General features: G+C 44.2%; 1 protein-coding gene across 5 annotated transcripts in view; it reads right to left on the bottom strand.

Moving 5' to 3' along the window:
• Sap130 (Sin3A associated protein 130) overlaps nt 1-26410 on the bottom strand; it is a 79851-nt gene that overhangs the window by 49380 nt on the left and 4061 nt on the right. For 2 of the 5 annotated variants that reach the window (XM_038330931.2, XM_038330935.2), the window contains exons 1-6: nt 18130-18256; nt 17566-17683; nt 5821-6053; nt 4808-4966; nt 3263-3374; nt 2041-2165 (exon numbers count right to left, since the gene is read on the bottom strand). In XM_038330931.2, coding sequence (XP_038186859.1) covers nt 2041-2165; nt 3263-3374; nt 4808-4966; nt 5821-6053; nt 17566-17683; nt 18130-18183 — 801 coding nt within the window. In that variant the 5' untranslated portion in view covers nt 18184-18256. The other 3 variants (XM_038330932.2, XM_038330934.2, XM_038330933.2) reach the window with 3 other exon arrangements.

Raw genomic sequence — 26410 nt, 5'->3', positions numbered from 1 at the left:
TTATACCGGGTGTGGTGGTACAAGCACTCAGAAGCAGAGACAGGTGGCTCTTTGTTTGAGACCAGGCCAGGAGTACATAGGGAGGCTATTTCAATGCAACCAAATGCTCCTACCATGTTTAAATAGTCCATGACTTTTTAATAAAACTACAGTAACAGTATAAACTGGGGTTTAGCTGTTTGGCCCAGCATCCCTGTAGTTTACTATGGTGCTGAGTGGACATTTAAAATGTCGTACATCCAAGTGTTTTCCCCAGAGGGCCTATGAGGCCAACAACTCCGGCCAAATGGGGACACAAAGGGCAAATGGGATGACAGGCTTCTATGTTACAAGAGTGAAGATGGGGAAGGGAGAAAGCCTCAGGTGTTGAGGTGCCTTCTACATTTTCATACAAATATTCAGTCCTAACCTTGTTTAGTCTGTGTGCATCAACCGTTTGTCCACTATCCCTAGTCCTATCGCCCGAGCCCTGATTCACCCTTTTCCTGATTTTTATAAATGCAATTAATCATCAAATCCTGCCCATCCTTTAAAAATATTTTACACTTTCTAATCGTTTTGTAAATGTGCATACATGTATAACCCATGCATGTGTTTCTGTACACCAGAGTGTGGCGTGAGAGGGTAACTTATTCTCTCCTTCAGCATGTAGGTCCAAACTGAACTCAGGTTATCGGCTTTGGCAGCAAGTGCTTTTACCAGCAGGGCTACCTACCTGCCCATTTTTCGCCCCTACTTTTACCTCTGCCCTTACCTGCTGTTCCTGCTATGTACAGCTGCCCACCTCACACCAGGGCCACTGCTCCTTCTTTCTCCCCCACGGGTGGGCTCTGTGACTTGGTTCTCAGCCTTACCTCCCATGTGCTGAGATCACAGACGCGGCCAACCACCTTTGCTTTTCGTTTTCTTTTTTGAGACACGGTCTCTCTCTTTAGGTCTGGCTAGCCTGGTCTCAGAGACCTGCCTGCCTTTGTTTCCCAAGAGCTGAAATTAAAGGAATGCCCTACCACACAAGGCCACATCTGCTTTTTAAAGATCATCTAAGTCACAAATATTACCGTTTTTTTCCCCTGAAAGCGCTAGAATTTCTACCTTTGCTATGTAACCAAGTTAGATGCACCTTAAGATCACTTGATCACAAGCTGTAGTTTAACTACAACATCAAGTTCACACTCTCCATCTTAGAGGACTTATTTTAGAAACAGCACTAAACCTCCTTCTTTACTTTTTCTGACATTTCCTTTGAGATTTTAAAACAGTTGTTATTTTATGTGTATGGGTGTCTTGCCTGCATAAATGTCTGTGCACTACATGTACACAGGGCATGTGAAGGTCAGAAGAGGGCATTGGATCCCCTGGAACTGGAGTTACAGATGGTTGTTAGCCACCATGTGGGTACTGAGAATGGACCTGGATCCTCTGGAAGAGCAGCTAGTGCTCTTAACTGCTCATCCGACTCTTCCGCACCTGCGTCTCCTTCTGATACAGAATAATTCTATTCGTACCGAGACTACAGAATTCCTTGAATAAGTTGGAATTACAAGAGGTTCAAGTGTAGCTTAGCCACTAGTGCACATGCCTGGCATGCGAGAGGCCTTGCGTAAGACTCTCAATATGAAAAAGGAAGGTGGGTACTACCAGAGATGCATTTAGTAGTTGAACTGGCTGAAAAGACATATATTTATTCATATGCATAAAATGTACATAAAACTTTCAGGTGTTCGCAGCTCTCTCTAAGTTACAATCCTTCTCCACTTGAGCCAGCCCTCACTGAACACTATCCATAGCCACCGCTTCCTTGCTGCTGCGCAGGTCCCTCATTACTGTTCTGGCACCAGCTGTCTCACTCACTACTTTCCATCCCATCCAATTCTTATTATCCCCGCTCAAAGGGCATCCTCCGAACTATTCAAAGCCTTGAAAACCCAACTGAGAGGAGTAACTCAGCTGCGGGGCCATGGGCTCCCTCAGGGTCTGGCAGAGTAACAGCTAGGGGAAGGCACTACGGCCTGCTGGCCAAGTCCCTGACCCACAACATGCCTGGATTGGCTGGTGAATGAGGTGCTGTACTGCTGGCTGTGCCGTAGCAGCATTTGGCAACTGTGAAGTTGGCCTCAAGACTGTGGTCACTTTAGAGCTGGACATCACAGCAGCAGCAGCTGCACCTGAAAAGAAAAAAATTATCAGAATAGATACATTACTTAATAAAGCCAACTGTTGCCATAGGAAACACATAACTGCTAAAATATGGCAGCATGTGGATTTTCAGCTCCAGGATACTATATAGGTAAACTTATTTTGTTATGAAGAGAATTAGAAAAACATGTATTCAAAGTTTGAGCCTTTAAAAAAATTGTTTATTTGTATTTTAAATTGCCATTGGGAGGGATACAATTAACAGTCTTGTTTGGTGCCAGGAGAATGGCACAGTATAGTGTCACTGCCTAGATTCTGATTATGGCTTCAACATTTTAGTCACTAGTAATAATGTCACCTCCTCATGCTGCCTTTGTTCCCTTAGTGCAGACATCAACATTGTTAAAAGGCATTTCCACTAAGGTAGTTTTGACACCAGAGTTAAGAGTCAGCTGGGAATTGCTTGGCTATGCTAGGACTGAGCAAAGCTGGTTTTGTCAGCCTGGTTTTCAGTCTTCAAAGGTCTCACTTTCTAATAGGTTAAAATGCCTTAAATTTATTTCAGCTTATTTTAACTTGTAAGAATAAATCAATCTTGTTGCAATGAATATTACAAAATTTAAAACATTTTCAGTAAACTTAAAAAAATATTAGAAGCCAGGAGTGGGTTCAAACTTGTCATCATAGTAATTGGAAGGCAGAGGTAGGATAACTACTGTGAATTCCAGGCCAGCATGCTATCAAGTTCCTGGCCCACTAGAGTTACGCAGCAAGACCCTGTCACAAACACAACACACAACAGCCAGGAGTGGTGGTGTACCTGTAATCAGCATTTAGGAGGAAGCCTTAGGAGGACCGCAAGTTTGAGACCAACCAGGGTTACTTAGGAAGACTGTCTCAGAATGACAGCAAAAATTTCTTTTCCTGTAGGTTTACACACAGAGACTTTTTCTAAGAAGCACACAACAGACCATGTTAAGATCTGTGCTGTTTTAGGTTTATCTCTATTGCTCTGTAACTTTAGGGTGACTGTGTACATTATACATGATACACTCTGTCACCCACCGTCTATCAAATGTTCATCTGCTACAGTATTTCCAGAATTTGAGCAAAATGTGTTTGTTACCTCGAGGTAAGTGGGATGCTCCGATGTGAAGAGGGGGCCCAGGAGCATTGCTGCGGATAATGGACATCTGAACATTTGTCGTCATGATGTGATGCAGGTTACTGGGATGTCCCTAGAAGAACAGGAGAGAACGCAATTTTCACAAGGGTGGTCTTAGCCATTATCTATACAGATCAGTTTCTTTCAAATTGGGTGAGTTTGTTCTTTACAATTTTTTTCCCTTTTTGCAGTTTTGGGGATTTCCAGGGCAAAAGTATACACGAGTGGAGTGCTGTATACTGCTACACTCCTGCAGTCACTCCTTTTGGACACTGGGTAGCATCTACAGTCATACCACCCTGAGCACACCCAGCCCCAACTGTCAGATAGCGAGTACCCCACAGCACTGAGCTACCCCATCTCACCTACTGCATTGTAACGATCCTGCCAACAAGTATGTTAGAAGTGAGTGTTAGAAGCGCCAGCAGGCCCCACTAGTTATAGATCCCAGGACCAGATGAGATACCTGTCCACTCATATCTGCAACATCAGTCTTTCGTACTTGTTTTCTTTTTCCTGATCATGGGCTGTTTTACCTCCTACTCTTCTCTATTTGTTTTTGTTTGTTTGTTTGTTTGCAAGGTGTGTGTGTGGGGGGGGGCAAGGTCTCACTAGGTAGCTCTGCCAGTCCTGAAACTTTCTCTGTAGAGGCTGGCCTCAGACTCACAGAGATCCTCTTGCCTCTGTCTCCTAAGTACTGGAATTAAAGGTGTGCATCACTACACCCATCTTTCTATTTCGTTTATTTATTTAGGTCTCTGCATCCATTATTCTTTATACTACTGAAGATTTCTGGATACATGTCAGTTAGTATCCAATAGCTATTGCCTTTAAGTTTTCAGCTTATCCCTTCAGCATCCCAGCACACTGACATAAGTGCATCTCAGGTGACAGTCCCGGGTTTCTGAGATTGCTTAGGAAGGTATAAAACTGAAAACAATCCAGGGCATCTTTCTGTAATATTAATCTTCTTGAAAACACAAAAGAAAAGAATTTTGAGGTTTAGTTTCTTCATAGATAAGTGTTATAATTCAAAGTATTTAGCAAGTCAACTATACATAATGGAATGCAATTAAAATTTCAAGTTAAAACAAGAGTCTTCAAAATAAATGCTCACAATTAGAAGGCTACCTGAGGGAACCTGCCAGCCCCAAATATACATCTACCAACCTACAAGAAAACCCAGAATACACCCAACAATACTGCTGGGAGGTATTCTCGACTGTTCAGTGCTGTTTCCTTCTAATCAAGCACATGGGCACTTGAACACTTCTAGGACATGGACTGCATATGACTATATTTGTGATCTTACAGTGAAGGCAGTGCCTGGCATAGTATGCTCAGCAGATACAGCCTACCCACTAAGCAGCCTGGGTTTTACTCCTTTTGATTTCAATGCTACTGTTTCTCTGTGGGTATCAGAAACTACTTAACTATTTAGGACAGTGCCTAATGTACCCGTGAAGACTGTAGCTAGAAAACTAACAAATTAAGGGGAAAAATAACCTGTTGTCCACTGATTGTTGCCACCGGAATAGCTGAAGCTTGAGGGATGCTGTTCTCCATGGTGACAGTAACCTGTCCTGGAACCTTAGAGGGAAGTGACATGGTAGAAGGAGGAGCAGGAGCAATGGGACGGCTAGGCATGGTGGGCTTCGGCGGTGGCTGCAAGCAGAAGAGCACAGGGGACAGTCAATAGCTTTGCTCCTGAGCTGCACTCCACGCTAACAGCACAAATCCAATCTGGAGAGCGGCACACACGACGAGACAGGTATCATATGTGCTCCTGTCAGCGGCACAGCTTCTCTGCAGAATTACTGGCGTTTTACAGTACAGAGAGAGAAGTGCACAAACAAGACTAAACGTCTCACTCAGCCCCACATCAAGTACAAAGCAGAACTGGGCAGACAGCCCAGATTTGTACTGCTCACACTATATCCTTGTCTTCCACACGGTCGGGCAGAAGCAGACAGAACTCTCAGTAACCAAGGCATGAACTTACTAACACACAGAGTAACATGCTCAGATACCTCCAAATTAATCAGCTATTAAAGAGTGCCAGGCTAAAACTCACTTAGCATGTCTGCAAGTTGAACAATTATCATTTATGTAACAAAGTTAAGATATGGTCGAACAAACCTGTAATCCCAGCAACTGGGAGGCAGAACCAAGATAACTGTCAGAAGTTTTAGGCTAGCTTTGTCTACACGGGGAATTCCAGGTTAGCCTGGACTGTAGTATATAATACTGTGTTTCAAAGACAATTAACCCCATAAAAATACAACAACAATAACAACAACAGCAACAATGGATAACAGAAAAGGTCCTGTGATTACAACTGCCCAGCACAGTCTAGTTATTGTAGCATTGCAAAGCCCCAAATTACAGGGGAGTCTAAATGGACAGCCAAAAAGGAAAAGTTGAAGGAGCATCCTAGGACACAACTAAGATTGTTAGCTTTGCTACAAGTGCTAGCTGCCTTCAGTTGTGGTTCAGTGCGACTCTTTAAACTCCGTTACCTTCATAATTCCTTCCGAGAACAGTGGTACTGCTGGTGTCAGGTGTGCCGACGGGGCTGTCACTGCGACGGGGGTGGCTGATGCGACGGCATGGTGTGCAGGCAGCATCTGTACCTGTGGATAGGGCCTTACCACCACTGGCTCCTGCTTTTCTTCCCGGGGTGGCAGGGAGCTGCTAGTGCCCACGTGCTCCCTGGTACCGACATCTGCATCTCGGCCAGACTCATCGTTAACTAGTGAAGATAGTAAGATGGAAAATGTATTATTACAATTTTCTAACGTTAATCAATATAACACAGAGTATACCTTGCTGTCAAGGACTGAAACAGTGACCGATTCCGTGGGATGCTGTTTTCTTCTTTGACAAGGGGCTTCATTATTGCAGTCCAGACAGCCTCTAATTTGTGATTCACTTGTCCCAGCTTCTGGAGTGCTGGGGTTACATGTATATGCTGTTACTGATTCTCTTACAAGGATTTCTACCATTCTGGCTTTTTAGAGTTTTGCTCTATAGTCCTGGCTGACCTGGAACTCATTATGCAGTCAGCTAACGCCATATTTGCAGCAATCTTTCTGCCTCTGCCTTCCAGCTGCTGGGATTATGAGTGTGCCCCATGTCTAAGACATGTATGGCTTTCTTTTTTTCTTTCATTAATAAGTTCTTTGTCTACATGTATTACATGTGTGTGTGCCTGGTGCCTGTGGAAGTCAGAAGGCATCAGACATTCTGAAACTGGAGTGAAAGATGGTTGTGAACCACCATCTAGAGCTGGGAACCAAACCCAGGAACTTGCAGAAGCAGCAAGAACACTCAATGGCTGAGCCATCTCTCCAGCCCCTTCTGAGGCTTATTCTAAGTGGAGCCAAGAGTCGAAACTGTGGGATGTACGGTTTCCTCTGAATATGAACACAACGTCTTGACAGTCATTGAAAATAAGCTCAAACAGTAGCTGGAGAGATGGCTCAGTGGGAAAAGACACCTCCTGCCAAGGCTGACTCCTGAGTTTGATCCCTAGAACCTACATAGTAGAAGGAGAGAGGCAATACCTGCAATTTTCCTCTGACTTGCACACACGCATACACACAGATACAAGCAAAATTAAAACAAAATAGTTGAAAGCATATGATAGGATACAGTACTTCATTTTAAATGACTTGATTGTTTTTCAAAAGAATGTGTAATTTTGTAGCCCAGATTGGTCTCTAACTTGTGATCCTCCTGTCTCAGCTTAAGTGTTTGAGATTACAAGTATGCACCACCATGCCTGGTTAAAGTTTTAAAAACTTGGCATTCAAAAGATGTTTAATCTTCAATCTACAAATGTGTCCTGCCTGCAAGATACGCTGGTACAATAGTAGCACAATGTTTGTGGGAGTAACCAGCCAATATCTGATTTGAGTTAAAGCCCATGCCACAAGACAGAAGTCATGCCTAATGCTGCTTGGGTAGCCAAGAACCTATGACTAGACAGGCCATGGCTCCAGGGGAAGGCCAAACACTAGTGCTCTGCTAAAGGAATGTAACAACAAATTCTGCTGAACTCATAAGTCAGAGTCTTCTCAGGCATCATCAGAGAAGCTCCCTCCTGCAGGAGATGGGAACAAATATGGATACCCACAGCCAATCAATACGCAGAGTGAGAGATCGAGGAACACTAAGTCCTAATTCCTTCCCTCAGGTCTCAGGGAACCCTGCAGAAGAAGATGTGGAAAGAGTGTGAGAGCCAGAGGGGATGGAGGCCACCAAGGAATCAAGGCCCTCTAGACACAACAGGCTGGTTATATACGAAGTCAGAGAGTGTGGCCGCATGCACAGGGTCTGCACCAGATGGGGTCCTACAGCTGGGAGACGTGGACACATGCGCCCATCCCTAATCCGTAAGCAATCTCCAATTGATATCCACTTGTGTTTCCTCCAAGGGAGTCTAATTGGAGACAAACCATGCCCAGCAGTACATGGCCAACCCCAAATGAACTCAATGGCTTCTTTAGAGGCTCTTTGTCTAATGAAATTAAGTCAGGGATCCACCCCCACCAGGACTTTACAGGTCCTTTGTGTGAATGCACCTTCCGGTTCTGGGTTTCTGTGGCTTCCTGTGGTGTAAGAGCTGGTTTCCCTGCATCTGTGTGCAGCTCTGGTGCTCTTTCTTCAGCTCTTCTTCCTGTTTGCTTCTTCTGTCATCTTAAGATTTGATTTTGATTTATCTTATTATTCCTCGGATGTCTGTTTGTTTTCTAAAGAGAAACAGGGTGTGGATCTGGATGGGAGGGGAGGTGGGGAGTAACTGGGAGGAGTAAGGGGAGGGAACTATAATCAGAATAGTGTATGAAAAAAATCTCTTTTCAATAAAAGGGGAAAAATCCTGTGAACTCTTAAGAATATTGGCATTAACAAACATGAATACTTTAATACAAAAGTCTGTTAAGTATGTTTTTAAAAAATTTTCTATTAAGGGCTGGAGAGATGGCTCAGCGGATAGGAGCACTGCCTGGTCTTCCAGAGGTCCTGAGTTCAATTCCCAGCAACTACATGGTAGCTCGCAACCATCTATGAGATCTGGCACCCTCTTCTGGCCTGCATGCAATCATACAGGCAGAATACTGTATACCTAATAAATAAATCTCAAAAAGTTCTATTAAATAAAAATTTATTCTGTTAACAAGATTTATAAATTCAATATTATATAGCAAAGATAAACTTGATTTTTTTTTTTTTTTAAAAAAAGAGATGATTAAGTCAGGGCTGTGTAGCAATTTCCTCTAAACAAACCTTTCCATCTTCAAAAGAATATGGGGAGGTGAAACAGTCTACTGTGCATCTTATCACACTGAGGAAGTAAACCATCCAGAGGCTTCAGAAAGTCCCTGAACTGACAAGACTCGCCCAGCTTCTCCTCCTCAAGCACAGCAGATGAGCTGTAAGGACCACTGAGAGACACTCAGTAGTAGCTAAGGAACCTGAAACAGGCAGAGCAGCCTGGGAACTGCTGGTAGGTCTGTGCAGTGCGCTCCATCTCCAGCTTGTGAACTGTCACCCATGCTGAGGTGGGCTTTGGTGAGATGACTGTCTTTGTGTCATGTCTGCTCTTCTATGAAACTTCTCACCAATATTTTCTATAATTAACCCCAATAAAACTCATTGGTTTGCTGACAGTGATAACACACACCTTTCATCCTAGTACTCAAGGAAGCAGAAGCAGGAGGGTCTATGAGTTTGAGGCTAGCCTGGTCTAGAGAGAGAGAGAGTTCCAGGACAGCAAAGGCTGCACAGAAAAACCCTGTCTTGACAAACAAAAAAAAGTCAGCCAACCTAACAAACAAAAACTGAAACCCAAACAACAAAAACAACATAAGACCTCACTGGTCCAAGGTGGACTTTGGTAGAACTCTTACTTTGGCCTTCTAGTGGTTCCCCATGTGTGGTTAGTGGACGTTTAGTCACACCTCCCCAGGAACAATGTCAAGAACCGAACTCACCCAAAATACCAACACCCAGGTAAAAACCAAAACACCACTGCCCCAGACACCTGACACTCAGCTCTATAAAGATCATCCTTCCCAAAATGTCCACTATTCTACTTTCTAACCCTAGGTTAGTGCCATTTTGAGCCTTATACAGCCAAACTTATGACAGGCATACCCTACTTTCTTGCTTCTTTCTTACAGATATGATGGGCATACTACTGCATGCAGGCAGAACATTTTCATTCTCAGCATGTCATAGCAGGTCAGTCACTATGTGACTAGGTCACAAGTTCTCTGTCTTCCTGCTACGAGACATCTAGGATAGTTTTCAAGCTTTGCTATTATAAATGGCAGTGCTAATAATATTCTACTGGCTACAAACCTATTGTTGTCATGTAACAATTATAATATATGACAGGTTTTTTTTGGGGGGGGGGTATAGTATATGCAGGTGCACTCATCTGTTCTGTGCCCTCTGGAGGCCAAAGGTTGACAGTGAGTGTTTTTCTCTACTTCTTTCCACCTTATGCTTTGAGGAAGGGAGAGTTCGCCACATTGGCTAGAGCCCCTGGGATCTGCCTGTCTCTGTGCCCCAAAGTGTAGTTACAGGCATGTGTCCACATGCCCATCTGTAACACGGTGTGGGGAATCTAAACTCAGGTCATGCTTGCACACCAAACACTTCACACCAAGTCATCTCCTTAGCCCCCACTTCCTGCATCATTTGTGAAATGTACTGCTGTATTACTTATGGTTATTTTAGGCTATTCCGAAAGCCCCAAAAAACTCTTCAGGAAACTGCTTCTGAAAGCACAAGAGCTGGATGAAATGATTTCTGTTCATATTCTTTTTAGAAGGTTTTAAAAATTGTGTGTGTGTGTGTGTGTGTGTGTGTGTGTGTGTGTGCGCACGCGCATGTTGAGTGCAGGTGCCCTTGGAGTCCTGAAGAGGGTGTCAGGGTCCCTGGAGCTGGAGTTAGTTAGATGCAATTTTAGGTGCCGGGAGCTTAACCTACAAAAGTAGGAAGTACTCTTAACAGCCGAGTCATCTGTCCAGCTGCAAGTGTATTTTTTATTTACACACAACTGACTTGACTCTCCAGAGGACTCAGAAATATTACAGTTGGGATTTGTATAATTACTTGACTGAGTTACAATGTATATACAATAGTGCACTGGCTCTCAACCTGTGGGTCAAGACCCCTTTGGAAAACACAAACGTTTACATTACGATCCATAACAGTAACAAAATTACAGCTATGAAGTAGCAACAGAAATAAATTAAGGTTGGGTTTTACAACATGTGGAACTGTATTAAAGGGCTGCAGTATTAGCAAGGCTGAGAACCACTGCAATAGTGTCTATCTGAAGAGAATTCAATGGCTTTTTATAGGATCTTTATCAACACTCTTGTGAGCAGATGGTGATGTAAAATATTAATATTTAACTGAGTAAGAGATTGTCAGAGTAGTTTCCAAAGTAGCTGTGCCCCTCTGATTGTGCCAGCAGTGTTTGTGGGTTCCAGGCCTCTCCATCTCACAAATCCTTGATACATACACAGCCATTCTAGTGGATGATAGCATACATCTAATTAGGGCTTGAACTAGGACTGCCACAATGACCAGCAATGCTCAACAGTTTATTATTTTTTTAATGATCAAAAGCCATTTATTTGATGTGGGAGTCCCCTCTGTGTGCTGTGATTACCATTAATGAATAAAGAAACTGCCTTGGCTTGTTGATAGGGCAGAACTTAGGTAGGTGGGGAGGATTAGACTGAATGCTGGGAGAAAGAGGGGCGGAGTCAGGGGATGTCATGGATCTGCTGCTAGAGATAGACATGCGGAAACTTTCCAAGTAGGCCACAATCTCGTGGTGATACACAGATTGATAGAAATGGGCTAAATTAAGAGTAAGAGTTATCCAATAAGAAGCTGGAGCTAATGGGCCAAGCAGTGATTTAATTAATACAGTTTCTGTGTGATTATTTTTGGGATCTGTGTGGCTGGGAAACGAACAAGCGGCCAAGTGGTTCCTTGCAACAATTGACGCTCAATGTGGTGGACTAAATCCATGTAAAACCTGAGAAAGCTTGAAAAGGAATTCTAGGAAAAAAAAAAAAAACAAACAGCGTTTAACTCAGCTTCTTGCTGTTTGCCGGCAGTGTGCCTCTTGCTTCTGGCTGCTAGAGAGCAGAGCACACTTTATAACTGCTTTTACAGTATAAAAGGCCACGCCCAAGTGGGCTGGTATCTTAAAAGCTATTGGCTGAAGGAGCAGAATGTGCTCCCACAGCATTTATTTGTCTTCTTTAGTGAAGCATATGCTCATTTCTTATCCATTCTTAGTCAATCAGCTTTACTGAGGTATAATCTACAGATAAAATCCACTAATAATATATGCTAATAAAAATAAAAATTTCACAAAAGTCTGCAATGCTGTAGCCATAACTCAGTTACCACACAGACACTGTCCATCAGAACACTGCTAACTACTTTCTCATACTCCTCACTTCCCTCTCTTGATCCCGAGTCCCTAGACATTACTGACTTGCTCTATTACTACACTTGTCATGTCCAGGATTCCGCACAGAGAGAACCATACAATGTGTGGTTCCGTGAGTCTGGATTCTTTTCCATCCATGTTCTTATGTGCACGTGTACTGATGCCGGGGCTTTGGTGCTGTGTACGAGCAGCTTATTAAACAGGCACAGCACAATCAGCTTATCTAGTCACCATTTGACAAACATCCGAATTCTCCCAGTTTTTGGCTATCAGGAACAAAAATTCTCTAAACATTTAAGTACAAATCTTTGAATAAGCACATACTCACTTAACTTGGTTAAATACTGAAGGAACAGGATTGGTCAGTTGTGAGTTACTACATGTTTAATTTTGTAAGATTCTGCCAAACTGTTTTCCAAAGTTGCTAGATATTTTGTTGTCCCCTCCCCCACCCCACGCCAACACTAAGAGCTCTGGGGCTTCACATTCATCCAATGCGAGGCACTTAGTCACTAGCTTCAGTTATTCTGTGGATATATGCTAGCTTACTGAGGTGGTGATCTTTACTGGTCCAAGGATGAGAAATGATATGCATCTTTTCCTGTACTTCTTTAGCACTTAGATAGATAGCTTTTATAGCTGGGTATCTATTAAGTACACAATTAAAAAATTAGGCTCTTAATCTTTTTATTATTCAGTTACAGGAGTTCTTTCTACATTCAGGATATGAGTCATTACAGATACATTATTAAAAATACCCTTATGCTCTTTGTTTGTGGGATTCCATTTGATATTATTAGTGATGTCTTTTGAAATTAAGTTATTTTCAATTTACATTAACTGTTTTTTACAATTAGCATTTTTTCGTGATCTGAGAAGTTGCAAACTGTTTCTCCTATGTTTTCTTTTAGAAATTAAAATTTTTATATTTAGATCCATGGTACATCTTGAATTAATTTTTACTTAAGAAAGCAATGGTCAAAGTCTATTTTTCCCCATATCCTGGTATTTGGGGCTAGCTAGATACCCCCATGTAAGACTGCTGACCTGTTTCACCTCCAGGTCCCAGGGTAGAATAAATAAACAAATCCTTCAAAGTTGTTTTCTCCCTCCATACTGCTATGTTTATTCCAATTCATGACCCTATTTAATTATACACTTCTGTTAAAAAAAACTGGCTATATTTATCTAGAAATTACTTTCTATAAATGACTTTCCAGAGAGTTTACTTTATTCATCTATATTATGTCAATACTATACCATCTTGATTAATGAAGCTTAGTAATAAATTGTGAAATGATTTTCCTTTCTCTGGGGTCATAATTGCTTTAAAAATCCTTAAACCCAAACCAGATAGTGGTGGCACACGCCTTTAATCCCAGCACTCAGGAGGCAGAGGCAGGCAGATCTCTTTGAGTTCGAGGTTAGCCTGGTCTACAAGAGCTAGTCCCAGGACAAGCTCCAAAGCTACAGAGAAACCCTGTCTAGAAACACTGAAAAAAAATCCGTAAACCCTTTGGATTTCCCCATAAATTTTAGAATCAGGCTATCAAGATTATATAAAAAAAGTACACAAGGGCATTATGATTATTTTGTTGCATATGTATTATCACTTAGGGAAGAAACGATGGTATTGAAAATATTAAGTACTTCAATTTGTGACCATAGATTTTTTTATTTATCTAGTTCTTTTTTAAAAGATTTATTTATTTATTATGTATACAACATTCTGCCTCGATGTATGCCCGCATGCCAGAGGAGGGCGCCAGATCTCAGTACAGATGGTTGTGAGCCACCATGTGGTTGCTGGGAATTGAACTCATGACCTCTGGAAGAGCAGCCAGTGCTCTTAACCTCTGAGCCATCTCTTCAGCCCATTTATCTAGTTCTCTAAGATCTCTCAGCAATATCTCATTTGTGTCAATGTCTCAATGTGTTTGACATAAATATATTATGTTGAGACAGGGTCTCACTATGTAGTCATGGCTGGCCTGGAACATCCTATATAGATGAGGGTGACCTCAAGCTCAGTCTGTTTTGACCTCCTGAGTACTGGGATCAAAGGAGTGTGACACCTAACCCAGCCTTACAAGGATTTTCTTCAATCTTTCTTCTATCACTTTTTGTAGCTATTGCAAATCAACATTAAACAACAACACCACCCACTGTGTCTAAGCGGGGAAGATGGGTCAGTCAGTAAGTGCTTGCTACACAAGCACAGGACCCGAGTTTGGATGCCCAGTGCCCACAGAAAAGATGAACATGGTGGCACGTACCTGTAACCCCAGTCCTTGGTGGGGACGGGGGCTGCAAGGCAGATCCCTGAAGGCCAGTGGCTGGCCAATCTAGCTAAATCCATGACTTCCAGAGTCAGTAAAAGACCATGTCTCAAACATTAAAGATAGAGAGTGACTAAGGAAGACGTGACATGATTTTTGGCACACATATACAAACCCACACAAACATACATAAACTATAGACCCATGAAAAAACTGTGTATTGTCAGTATTCAGACATAATGAATTTTTGCACAATGATTTTGTAGCCTATTATTTTACTAATGCCACTTATTCTGACAGCTTTTTAACAAAATAACATTTTCTGTGTATATGACCATATTATGAATAAAGGCAGTTTTATTTCTGTCTTTTATGTCTGACTCTTTTTTTTTTCTTTCTGAAACAGGGTTTCTCTGTAGCTAAGGAGCAAGTCCTGGAACTTGCTCTGTAGACCAGGGTAGCCTTGAACTCACAGAGATCCGCGTGCCTCTGCAACCAAAGAGATGGGATTAAAGGTGTGTACCACCACTGCCCAGCTACTGTTTACTTTCCTGGTCATCCAAACCAGGAAAAAAAATTATGAAAATGGACAGTTTCCTAAACTTTCCCAAAGCCTATTTTGGTTCATGTAGACGATTTTTAACAACAATATTTAACTGGAATGTATTAATTATTACCCATTACACTATTTGGGAATTCATTTATGTGTTTCCTCTACACATTTATTCTTTATTTATTCGGGAGGGCTGGAGTTGCTGAGGATGAATACCAGAGATCTTAAACATTCAAGATAAGTACCGTGCCACCGAGTTATATCCCAACCACGAGTCCACTCATTTTCAACAAAACAGAATCTGGGAGCACTAACTATCTCTACTTCCTAATTTTGAACATACACTTTAATTCCTGGCATGCTCAGGATGGACCCCAGATCATCTCTCCTGAAACAGAGAAATATCTACGGAGGTGAAAACTTCCTGTCTTCCTCCATCCTCCTCTTTTATTATGACTAGGACCTCATGTAATACAGGACAGCCTCGGATACACTATGTAGCCAGGGTTGGTCTTTAACTCCTGAGCCCCTTTCCTCTGCCTTCTAAAAGTTGGGATTATAAACTTGTACCACCATATCCCATTTATGTGGTGTTAGGGACAGAGCCCAGAGCTTCAGTCGTTCAGTCGGCTAGGCAAGCCCTCTGTCAAGAGAGCTGCATTGACAGCTGCTTAAAAAGAAGGAACCTGAATAACCATGAAGCTATTATATCATGTTGGACTCGTTAATCCCAGACAACATTTTTTTTTTGAAAATGAATTTGATTTACTTAAGAAAATAAAAGGAAATGGAAAACAAAAAGAAAACAAAAAACATGATTTGGAGAATGAAAAGAGAAAGTTACAAACAAACTGTTCAGGAAAATAGCAAAAAACTATTAAGTTTTAAGCTGGTCTTGAAACGTGCAGGAGGCATCAGAGTGTGAGGGTGAACTATGGAAACATCTAGAAGGAAGTCTTAGCATCAAGCAGCACACTGCCAAGCTCCAAAGATAATCTGCTTTCCCCCCTCCCCCCATAGGTACAGCTAGCTCTCATTTCTTTCCCTTCAAAAACCAATGTTCTTAGCTTCAGCTCTTCATACACTGTTGAGAACTTATGCTAAGGACAAAATGCGGCCAGAACTCTTTTGGGGTAGGCAAGGGTCTCACAGTGTCCATGGTCTTGTACTTGCTTTCTAGCCAAACCAGCTACATTGCTTACACGAATTAGCTTTCTTCAACTGCTCAAGTGCTTGGGTCACAGATGTGCATCACTAGTCTAACAAGAAACAAAGAACTTTAGAGGCTCTAAGAGAAGTTAATTACAACCCTGTACTATATCCATTACAGTAAGTATGTGCCTACAAAGGTTTATGAGACACATAGGATCTGAAATGTAGTAGAAAAGAAAGTCAGCAAAGACATTCAGAAAATGGCATTTTAGCCAGGAGGTGGTGGAGCACACCTTTAATCCCAGCACATGGGAGACAGAGGCAGGTGTCTCTGTGAGTTCGAGGCCAGCCTGGTCTACAAGAGCTAGTTCTAGAACAGACTTCAAAGCTACAGAGAAACTCTGTCTCGAAAAACAAAAAAACAAAAACAACAACAACAAAAAAAAAAAAAACCAAAAAACAAAACCAAGGGCATTTAAGATGAGAACAATTAGCCAAACAACTAGACCTGGAAAAGAAGAAAAGCAGTGCCATCAGAGAAATGGGAGCCAGACCTGGGCCACGGAAACTGGAGAAACACTGTATGTACAAAGATGAGCATATACTGTCTAATGGCAGGCACAGAGCAGATTACGGAAACCAAAACAAATCTGTAGTTAAAAACTAAGTTAGCAGGAAGTAGTCAAAGCAATAGAAATGAGCCCAAAATAGTAAGGACACAGTTCACTGGTAGGTAATATCAGCCAGGCTTGGTGGCACAAACTTGTGATCCTAGAACTCTCTTAAGGTAGGAGAATCAAGAGTTTGAGGCCAGTCTACTACATTATGAGCCAATGCTAGGGTTGGAGAGAAGGAGGAAAGAGCAGAGAGAGAACACAGTCAATTACAACTAAAGATGCCTCAGCCTTCAGCTTGAGAGGCGACTAAACAACAGGAGCATTTGCCATAAAAAATACTGGATGTGATGAAACAGACCAGGAAAAGGACTCTATTCCAGCTTGCAATGTTTACTTATTATAGAGTGAAAAAAAATTGAAGATTGTTCACTGGCCTTGATAATTATTAGACGGCGGAAGAGGTTTGTCTGGTGCATTTTAGGATATTTAGTATCTCCTAGTTGTGACAACCACAAATGTTATGGCCAAACATTGTTATAGGCAATATCACTCCCCAATGAGAACCAACCAACCTACAGCACTCAAAGGACATATTACAAAGAAAAACCAAGATGCAAACATGTGAAAACTACTTTTCAACCATCTTTTCCAGGGCTGGGGAAACAGTTCAGTCAATAAAGTACTTGTCAGCCAAGCCTACTCAGAGTCCCAGACTCCGCGAGGGACCCTGCATCCAAAAACAAAGTGGACAGCTCCTGGAGAAGCACACATGAGGTTGGCCTCTGGCCTCCAAACACACATGCAGAAGACAGACACAGACACATGCTATTTACTTTTCTTTTCCTAGATCGTAAGGTCCTAAGAAGTAAAACTTCTGTCCCTCTCACTGTGGTGTTCTCTCGTGCAGCTATCACCATATCTATGCCAAGAGTTAATTAAATGCTAACACACTAACACATTTAAAAAATGAGTTTTATAAGCATGATTGACTGAAGTTACACTTACCCGAGAATATATAAGCGATTTTTTAAAAAGAGGGAATATGCCTTATTTTAAAACAGCGTATCCTTTCCTCGAAGTTGGTAGGCTAGTGATTATGAGATGGGACTTGCTAATCTGAAGTTAGTAACATTCTTAAACAGTAAGCAATATGAATGAAATGAAACACATCTCACCTGTGGCAACTTGGTTTATCAAGCCTGTGGAACCACTGTTTGCGATCTGTGAAGGTGCCTGGCTGAGCCCAGGGGAAGGGGTTCCCAACCGAGGAAACTGCTGGGAACTCATTTCCACCTGCAAAACAAGCCATTCATTCCATTATTACCAGATTCTGAAATTAGAACCAATACTGAGAGATCAAAGCATCTTTGGTAATCACAACATCTCTCAGAAACACAAATACAGCTTCATTTATCTAAAACAGTGAGTTACGATCAACGGTGCAGACATCTAATTGAGGACTTCAATGTATTACGGCTAAATTAATGACAGCCTTTATACAAGTGTTGGAGGATACTATAACCTTCCAAAAATACTCTTGGATAGCCATATTTTTTTAAAATGATACTGAATATTAAAAAGCCGCCAAATGTTAGTTATTATCATAAACAGGTTATCTATGTAAAATTTTATGGAAAATACTTTGATTCTTTTAAAGACTCAAGCCTCACACCAAGATAAACAGAACCGTAATTAGTATGTCATAATGCCCAGCCCCAAGAAAGGATCGGAAATCTTACATTAAGACCCGATGCTTGCGGAATCCTCAAACGCTTTTCCGTAAAGGCCTCCATTTAAGGATTTCCTTTCTTCCTCATCACGGACAATTCCCCCCCCCCCCCAACCCGAGACAGGGGTAGGATTCGACCTTTTCCACAGTCTCTAAAATCGTCTTCCACTTTTTCCTTCAGAGTCAGGCTTCGCCGATCTCCCGTCTACCCCAGTTAACCCCATTCCTCCTCCGGGATCCTAGGACACACGTTTCCAGACACTCCGGGTGTCGAGGCTCTGTCTCCCCGGGAAAACGTCCTACGGGGCCCTCTCCGCAAGATAAGCAAAGTGCCTTTTTATCTGTGGCCGCCACGGAGGGCTCGAGAGGCTCCGCAGGCACAGAGAGAACGCGATTCGGAACGCGTCCCCGGCCCGCCTTGGTTCAGCCCGCCCGCCAGACTCACCCCCAGGGCCAGCCGCTCCGCTCCCAGTCCTCTTACCACCCAACCTACCCCTGCCTCCCCCGCCCGCCCATTGGCCAGACGCGAGGAGCATCACTGGACCCAGCACCAATCCGCAGCTGCCTGCGCGTTCCGGGCCCGCCCCACCCTCCCGCCGGCCGCCAGCCAATAAGACGCCAGCCTCGCTGGGGGCGGGGAGCAGCCTAAACTCCGCGGCTGGGCCAATAGACGGGAAAGAGAGGCGATCCCCGGCGAGAAGGGCGGGGATTCGGGAGGCTCCGCCCCGGCAGGGGTCTGAAAGCGGCGGGCGCAGGGCCCGGATGTGGAGAGTCACTTTAAACTGCTCCAGCAGCCAAACTCCCTAGGCCGTCCTCCCTCCCGCTGACTGCCCTGCGGAGGCCCGCGTCCGCCACGCCCCCACGCCCGGGGCTGCCCACCCACCCCTCGGTGTTTCTCGCTCTTCCGAGCACCGAGCACCCAGGCCCTGTCGCCGACTCAACCGCTCTGCTCAGCTCGCTAAAGAGCTGGAATCAGGACTGCAAGAGCTGTGCGACTCTGTCCTTCCCCAGGGACGAGCACCGGGACTGGCCATGCAGTCCCGCCCCCTCGACTCCTCCCCTCCCTCCCGGCTCTCGTTCCGCCATTACCTGGGCGCGGCCACGCCGCCTTTAGCTAGCTCCTGTGCGCTCTCCGCCTGTGGGGCTAATGTCCTCGGGCTCCGGACCCGCAGCCACCACCGGGCCGATTGCACTCTGTCCCCCACCCCTCACTCCAGCGCCGCTGCTTCCGCCGCCGTAACGAGACTTTCTCTCACTGGCTGCGACAAACCCCGCCCCTCTCCCAGACAGCCACTCCTCGCCTGGAGAGAGCAGGAAGGCCGTCGGTCCCGCCTCTCAGACCCACAGAAGCCCCTGGGAAATGTAGTCTCTTGTCCTAGGAAGGCGGGGCTTGGGAGACCCGAGGCGGGCTTCCCATTCCTTCGCAGCCAAATGTGAAGACTGTTTATGCCATTTCTTTTTTGGGACTGAGAAGATAAAGGATTCCGTGCTTTCGTCTCAGCTGGAAAGCACTCGGTTGCATTTTTACCCCGGAGGTGGAGGCGGTGCGATGCGCAAGTAGTAAAGGAGGTTAACAGTGGCTGCCCCAGGAGCCCGCGGTACCCACCTTCTGCCCTCCTCTCCTCCTGCACGTAGGTCTTGGCATTCTGGGATCACTGAAGGGACTGAGCCCCACAGGAGCCGAGCACCCTGCTGAATCCGGCTCAGTACACACAATTGGAGAAGGCAGCTCCACTTTGGATTAGGTCTTCCGGATTACAAAGAGAGGGGTGGGGTGCTGTTTTGTTTATGGTGGAAGTTTATAGAGTTTATGCCTTTGCCAGACATGGTGCTATAAATTTTTTTGTCTGTTAAGAGATTACGAACTCCTCTTCCCAGAAGGTCATTTAGAACTAGAGTTTTATGCTTTGTTAGAAAATAAATGGAAATTATCATTATCGATTATTTCTGACATGCATGACAATGAGCCAGCTGCTTGGGAAGAAAAGAGTCGCTCCTGCCTGCCGGAGTCTCAAGTACCCCTCTTGATACTATTTTCCTTTCTCACATCCTCCTTTAACTCTCTGGCTCCTAAGAGAAGCAACATGTATATGAGCAGGCATGCTGACACCACCATGTGACAGCGCTGGGACATGACACATGTGTGTAACAGGTCTGCCCACACCGCCACATGACAGTGCTGGGACATAGCACACATGTATATAGGTATGCCCATGCCATCCCCGTGTTGGAGCAGGGACACACCATACATGTGAAGATGTGTACCTGAGTCATCATGTTATGGAGCTGGTACACTACTTGTGTGTAACAGATGTACCCACACCACCACATGACTGAGATACAGAATGCATGTGAACAGGTGTGCCCTCACTGCCACTTGACAGTGCTGGAACATGGCGTACTTGTGAATAGGTTAGCTCATTATGCATTATGATGGTTCTGGGACCCAGCACACATGTGAACAGGCATGTCCACATTACTATATCATGGCACTGTGTATGACAGTTTTATCCATGCTAGCACATGGTAGAGCAGGGACATGCTATGTGTGTGATCACATATGCCTATACATGGTATGTATGTAAGCATATGTGCCTGTGCCACTACATAACTGTACTGGGACATGGTTTGTATGTGAACATACATGACCAAGCCACTATATGGTGCTGGGTCATAGTCCACATGAGAACACACATGCCCATGCTACCACATGGGACACTGCTCATGTGTAAACAGGGATGCACATTTGCTGTTACATGATAGCACTGGCACAAGGAATGCATGTAAACGGATGAATCCACGATAAAATGCAATGATACTGTGAACCGGCATGTGAGGGAACAGACATGCCCAAGCTGACACTTGATGGTGCAGAGACATGGTATATGGGCATATGGTCTTGCCCACACTACCACTAATGGTGCTGGGATCATGCATATGTGTAAACAAGTATTCACATGCCACCATGTAATGATGCTGATATTTGCTCACTTGTGAACATGCGTGTCTCGGCCACCATATTACAGTTCTGGGACGTGGCACATATGTGAACAGGTTTGCCCACACCATTAGAGGAGGGCAATGTCATATGACATGGGGACAGGCAAGCACACACCATCATGGAACCATGCTGTCACGTGTATGAACCAGCATGCTAACATATGTAACATATGTACATGTTTATGTACATAAACAGATGTGCACAAGTCAACACTGAATGTAGTGAGACATGACACACATGTAAACAGGCTTGCACATGCCACACATAATGTTGCTGAGACACAGCTGGTTTGTGAACACACATGCTGAACCACATGAGAACTATGAACCACATGAGAACATGGGTGCCTGTACAACCATGTGATGGTGATAGACATGTGTGAACAGACATGCCCACATGACCACCTAAGAGGACTGGGACATGGCACACATGTGGACATGTGTGTCCATACTGCCATGGGATAGCAATGGGATATGCCATGTGTCTGAACAGGCATGCATGTGCCATTACATGAGAGTACTGGGACATGGCACATTTATGAAGCTGAACAGATCAGATGTGACTGCCTCAAAACTCTTTGTAAAGTTCATGGGTTGATTCTGTTGATTAACTAAGAAAAAAAAAAGATTTATAAGGTCTGGGGAAGGATCCAGTGTGGTCTACAGCCTCACAGATAGCACAAATAACCGTGTATACTCCCTGCCTTCTGGCGGTATAACTGGTTATGCATTCCTTCCTTGGAAGGAACAACTCCTGTGTTTAACATTCCAGGTTCCCTTAGTGTTTATCTGTGAACACAAAGACCTCTGTGCCTCCTACAGAGAAAGACATAAAGGAGAGGAGGGTGGAAGACAGTAAGAGGGGGGAGAAAGGTGAGAGAGAAAGGAGACAGGAAGGGGGAGAGAGAGACAAAGAGGGAAAAAGAGAAGAGACAGAGAAAAGAGGAAAAATGGGAGAGAAAGCGAAGAGAGGATAGAGAAAAGGGAGAGCAGAGGGGGAGAGAGATGGAGGAGGAGGGAGGAGGAGGAGGAGGAGGGAGGAGACAAGAAAGAGAAGGCAGAGTGACAATAGAGATGAGAGGAGAGAGAAAGAAAAGAGAGGAAAGAGGAGAGAGAAGAGAAGGAGAAACAGAAAAAATTCAGGGAGGAGAGATGGGGAGATGAGGGAGAGAGGAGTTAGAAAAGAGAAAGGGGAGAGAGAGAAGGGAGGAATAAAGAGAAAATAAGGAGAAATGTGAGGATAGAGTTAGAGAGGGCAGAGAGAGGAGAGTGAGATTGGAGCGAAAGAGAGGGGGGAGAGGAAAGAGAGGAGAGGAGAAATAAGGGGAATGAGAAGACAGAGTAGAGAGAACCAATAAAAAGAAAGGAGAGAGAAAGGGAGAGCATAGAGGGAGAACAGAGTGAGGTAAGAGGGGGGAATGAGAGAGAAGGGAGGAGATAAGAAGGACAGAGAGGACACACAGAAAGAGGAGAGCGAGGATAGAGAGTAAACAGAGAGAGGAAAGAGGGAAGAAGAGATACAAGCAAAGGAGAGGGAGGAGAGAGAGACATAGAGGATAGTGAGGAGAGAGAAGAGAGGTGGGAGAGGAGATATAGGAGGACAGAGAGTAAGAGACAGGGAGGAGAGAAGAAGAGACAGCAAGAGATGAGAAATAGATGAGAGATAGAAAGGATAGAGCAGGAATGAGAGACAGTAGAGAGAGATGACATAGCATAGGGTAAGGAGAGATAGGAGAGATGATGATGATACATAGATAAATGGATGGATGGATGGATAGATGGATGGATAGATAGATAGATAGATAGATAGATAGATAGATAGATGATTGATAGATAGATAGAAGCAGACACACAGACACAGAGAGGAGATAGGCTCACCTATCATTTTAGACACATTGTAAGAGTAAAAACACCAGGTCTCCATTAGGAGTAGGAAAGGCAGGACTGATCTTAGGTGAGACACATATTCTGAACCCTCAAATGGCAAAGGGAGGGAGAGGGGTGGAGAGGAGAGAGAATGACTAGACAGAGGGGAGAGGGGGGAGAGAGGGACGGAGGGGGAGAGAGAGAGAGAGAGAGAGAGAGAGAGAGAGAGAGAGAGAGAGAGAGGAGAGAAAGAAGAGTGAAGGGATAGAGAGAAGTGATAAGAGCAAGAGCAGAGAGACCAGACAGAGAAGAGTGGAAGAGAAGAAAAAGAATTAAAAAATAGAGATCAGAGAAAGAAGAGAGAGCCATGAGACTATGAAAGAGGAGAGCAAGCGAGAAAGAGGACAGAGACAAGAAAGGACTGAAGGAAGAGATAAGGGATAGAGGGTAGAGAAAAAGGAGAGAGAGAGTGATTGAGAAGAGAGACTAGAGACAGAGGGTAGTGAGAAATAAGAGAGAGAGTGAGAGGGAAGGAAGTGATCTTGATAACTTTATATCCTACAGTAAGTAATGTACTGGGTTGCACAGTAACCTAGTCCTAATGAGAGAGGTAGGAAATACAGTATTGCGATAAGGAGGGGTATTGCAAGAGTTACAAATTGTCTTTATTATGGGGATACAAAGTGAAAACACAGACTCACAGAATACTGGACAGGGTGGAATTTGCCCTGTACTGTTGCTATGCCTCAGGGAGATGTGAACAAGCACATGCTTGCTTCTGCTCCAACCTCCCAAGAGAGCGAGCATGCTTTTCTCTTTGCTTATTAGTCCATATGTAGCATCTCAGACCATGCCCTAAGGGTTGGTATCCCAAAAGCTATTGGCTGAATGAATTCTCACAACATTGCTCTCAGGTGGTATTCATTCTAAACCCTCAACCCTGGGAGAAGCAGAGAGAAGGAGAGAGAAAGACACACACACACACACACACACACACACACACACACACACACACACACAGAGAGAGAGAGAGAGAGAGAGAGAGAGAGAGAGAGAGAGAGAGAGAGAGAGGAGTGAGAGGGGACAGATGAGGGAGAGATGAGAGTGGTTGTTCCTCATAGACCAACGATAATGTCCTATTTTGTAAGATAACACCTACAAAATTCACTGAACATGGAGAATTAGAGCTGGTGCCTTCCTAGGGCCTTCACCCCTATGGACTAGTATTCATGGCACTGGAAGGCACTCTCCTCTCTCTTCTTCTTTCTCATTCCTCTCTCTCTTCCCCTTTATCTCTCTTGTCCTTCCCCTCTGTATATCTTGTTCCTCTCCTTTCTCTCGTAGCCTTTTCTCTGTATCTCCTCTCTGATGTGGGATTCCGCTCTGAATGTTGTGAATATGTTTTTTTTTTTTGCCATTGGGTAATAAAGAAGCTGCTTTGGCCTATGGCAGGGCAAAATAGAGCTAGGCAGAAAAACTAAACTGAATGCAGGGAGAAAGAAGGCGGAGTCAGGCAGATGCCATGTAGCTGCTGAAGGAGAAAGACAACAGAACCTTACTGGCATGCCACAGCCTCATGGTGATACACACATTACTAGAAATGGACTAGTTTAAGATGTAAGAGCTGGTTAGGAATATGCCTGAACCATTGACCAAACAGTGTTTTAATTAATATAGTTTCTGTGTGATTATTTGGGCTTGGGCATCTTGGAAATCAAAACAGAGTCTCTGATTACACGTCTCTCTCCATCTCTCAGAGCTCTCTCTCCATTCTTTCATTTCCCTTCTTCCTCTCCCCATTTGCCTCCTCCCCATCTCTCCTCTCTTCTCTGAACTTTAAGCTCTTTCACTCTCAGATCTTTCTCTCCTTACTCTTTCTCCTTCTGTCTCTTCCCTCTGCCCCATTCTTTCTATGCATCTCCTCACGCTCCTCTTCCTCTTTCCCCTCTCTTCTCTCTCTTCCTGTCTCCTCTCCTCCTCTGGCATCTGTCTCCTTACCATTTTTCTTACTCTCTGTCCTCACATTTCTCTCTCTTCTGCATTTCTGTCTTCTCTCTCCTATCTTTTTTTTGGTTTTTCGAGACAGGGTTTCCCTGTAGTTTCTAGAGCCTGTCCTGGAACTAGCTCTTGTAGACCAGCCTGGCCTCGAACTCAGAAATCTGCCTGCCTCTGCCTCCCGAGTGCTGGGATTAAAGGCGTGTGCCACCGCCGCCCGGCTCTCTCTCCTATCTTAATATGTCTCCCTGCCTCTCCATTCTCTTACTGTTACTTCACCCTCATTGTCTTTCTCTTCCTTGTCTCACATTCTCTATCATCTCTTTACTCTCCGTCCTCTCTTCCTTCTGTCTCCTTTCTCTTGCTAAGTTCAGTCTCTGCTCTTTCCTCTCACCCCCTTTTCTCAGAGCACTGAAACTTTGTTTTTCTCCTTCCCCTCTCCCCACTGTTTCTTTTTTCTCTCCCCCTCTCTGCTTTCTCATGTTTCTCCCCTCATTTCCTCTTCTCCTTTCCCCTTCATCTTTTCTCCTTTCTCTTCCAGCTTTATCTCCTCTCTCTCTTCTTTCTCTCCCTTGATCCCCACCCTCTGTTTCCCCTCATTTGCTCTCCCCTTCCTTCTCTCTCATCTGTCTCTCTACTCATTTCCCCCTTTCTCTCTCCTCTCTCACATTTGGTCCTCTGAACCATTTCTCTATCCCTTCTCTTCCCTCTCTCTTCCTCTGTCTCCATTCTTCCCCCCTCTCTCTCACTCTCCTAGCAATTTTCCCTCTCTGATCTTCCTCAAAGTTCTGTCATCACTCTGCAACTTTTTGCCTCTCTCTCCTTTCTCCATGTTCTCTCCTCTCTCTGCATTCCTCTCTCTCCTCTCTGCTCCATTCCTTTTCCCTATGTCCCTCTCTCCCATCTCTTCCTCCCCTCCTCTCTCTACTCTCATCACCCTCTCCATTTCTTTCTCTCTCTCTCTCACCTCTCATCTATACTTGTCTTTCTCTCCTCATTCCTTCTGTTCTCTCTTCTTTCTTCACTCTCTCTCTATCCTCTGTTCTTTCTCCCCTCCTCTCTTCTCTCTCCCCTCGCTCTTTTTCCTACTTTTCATTTGCATCACCCTTCTTTCTCCTTTTTTTCCTTCTCCTTCTGTCTCCCTGTCCGTTTCTCCTTTCACTCAACCCTCTCTATCTCTTTACAGTGTCCCCCACTCTTTCCCATGTTTCATTGCTCATTCTCCTTTCTTTCTCACCATCTCCTCTCTTTCCTCCAACTGTCCCCATCTCTTTATTTTATTTTTTTAATTTTTTATTTATTTTTTAATTAAAAATTCCCACCCCTCCCATTTTCCTTCCTCTCCCCCCTCCTCCTCCCCCTCCCTCACCAGTCCAAAGAGCAGTCAAGGTTTCCCTGGCCTGTGGGAAGTCCAAGGTCCTCCCCCCTCC

The sequence above is a fragment of the Arvicola amphibius genome, chromosome 5 (assembly GCF_903992535.2).
Source record: "Arvicola amphibius chromosome 5, mArvAmp1.2, whole genome shotgun sequence".
Lineage (NCBI taxonomy): Eukaryota > Metazoa > Chordata > Mammalia > Rodentia > Cricetidae > Arvicola > Arvicola amphibius.
The sequence above is the reverse complement of the archived record's forward strand: the minus strand, read 5'-3'. Positions and strand labels throughout refer to the sequence as shown.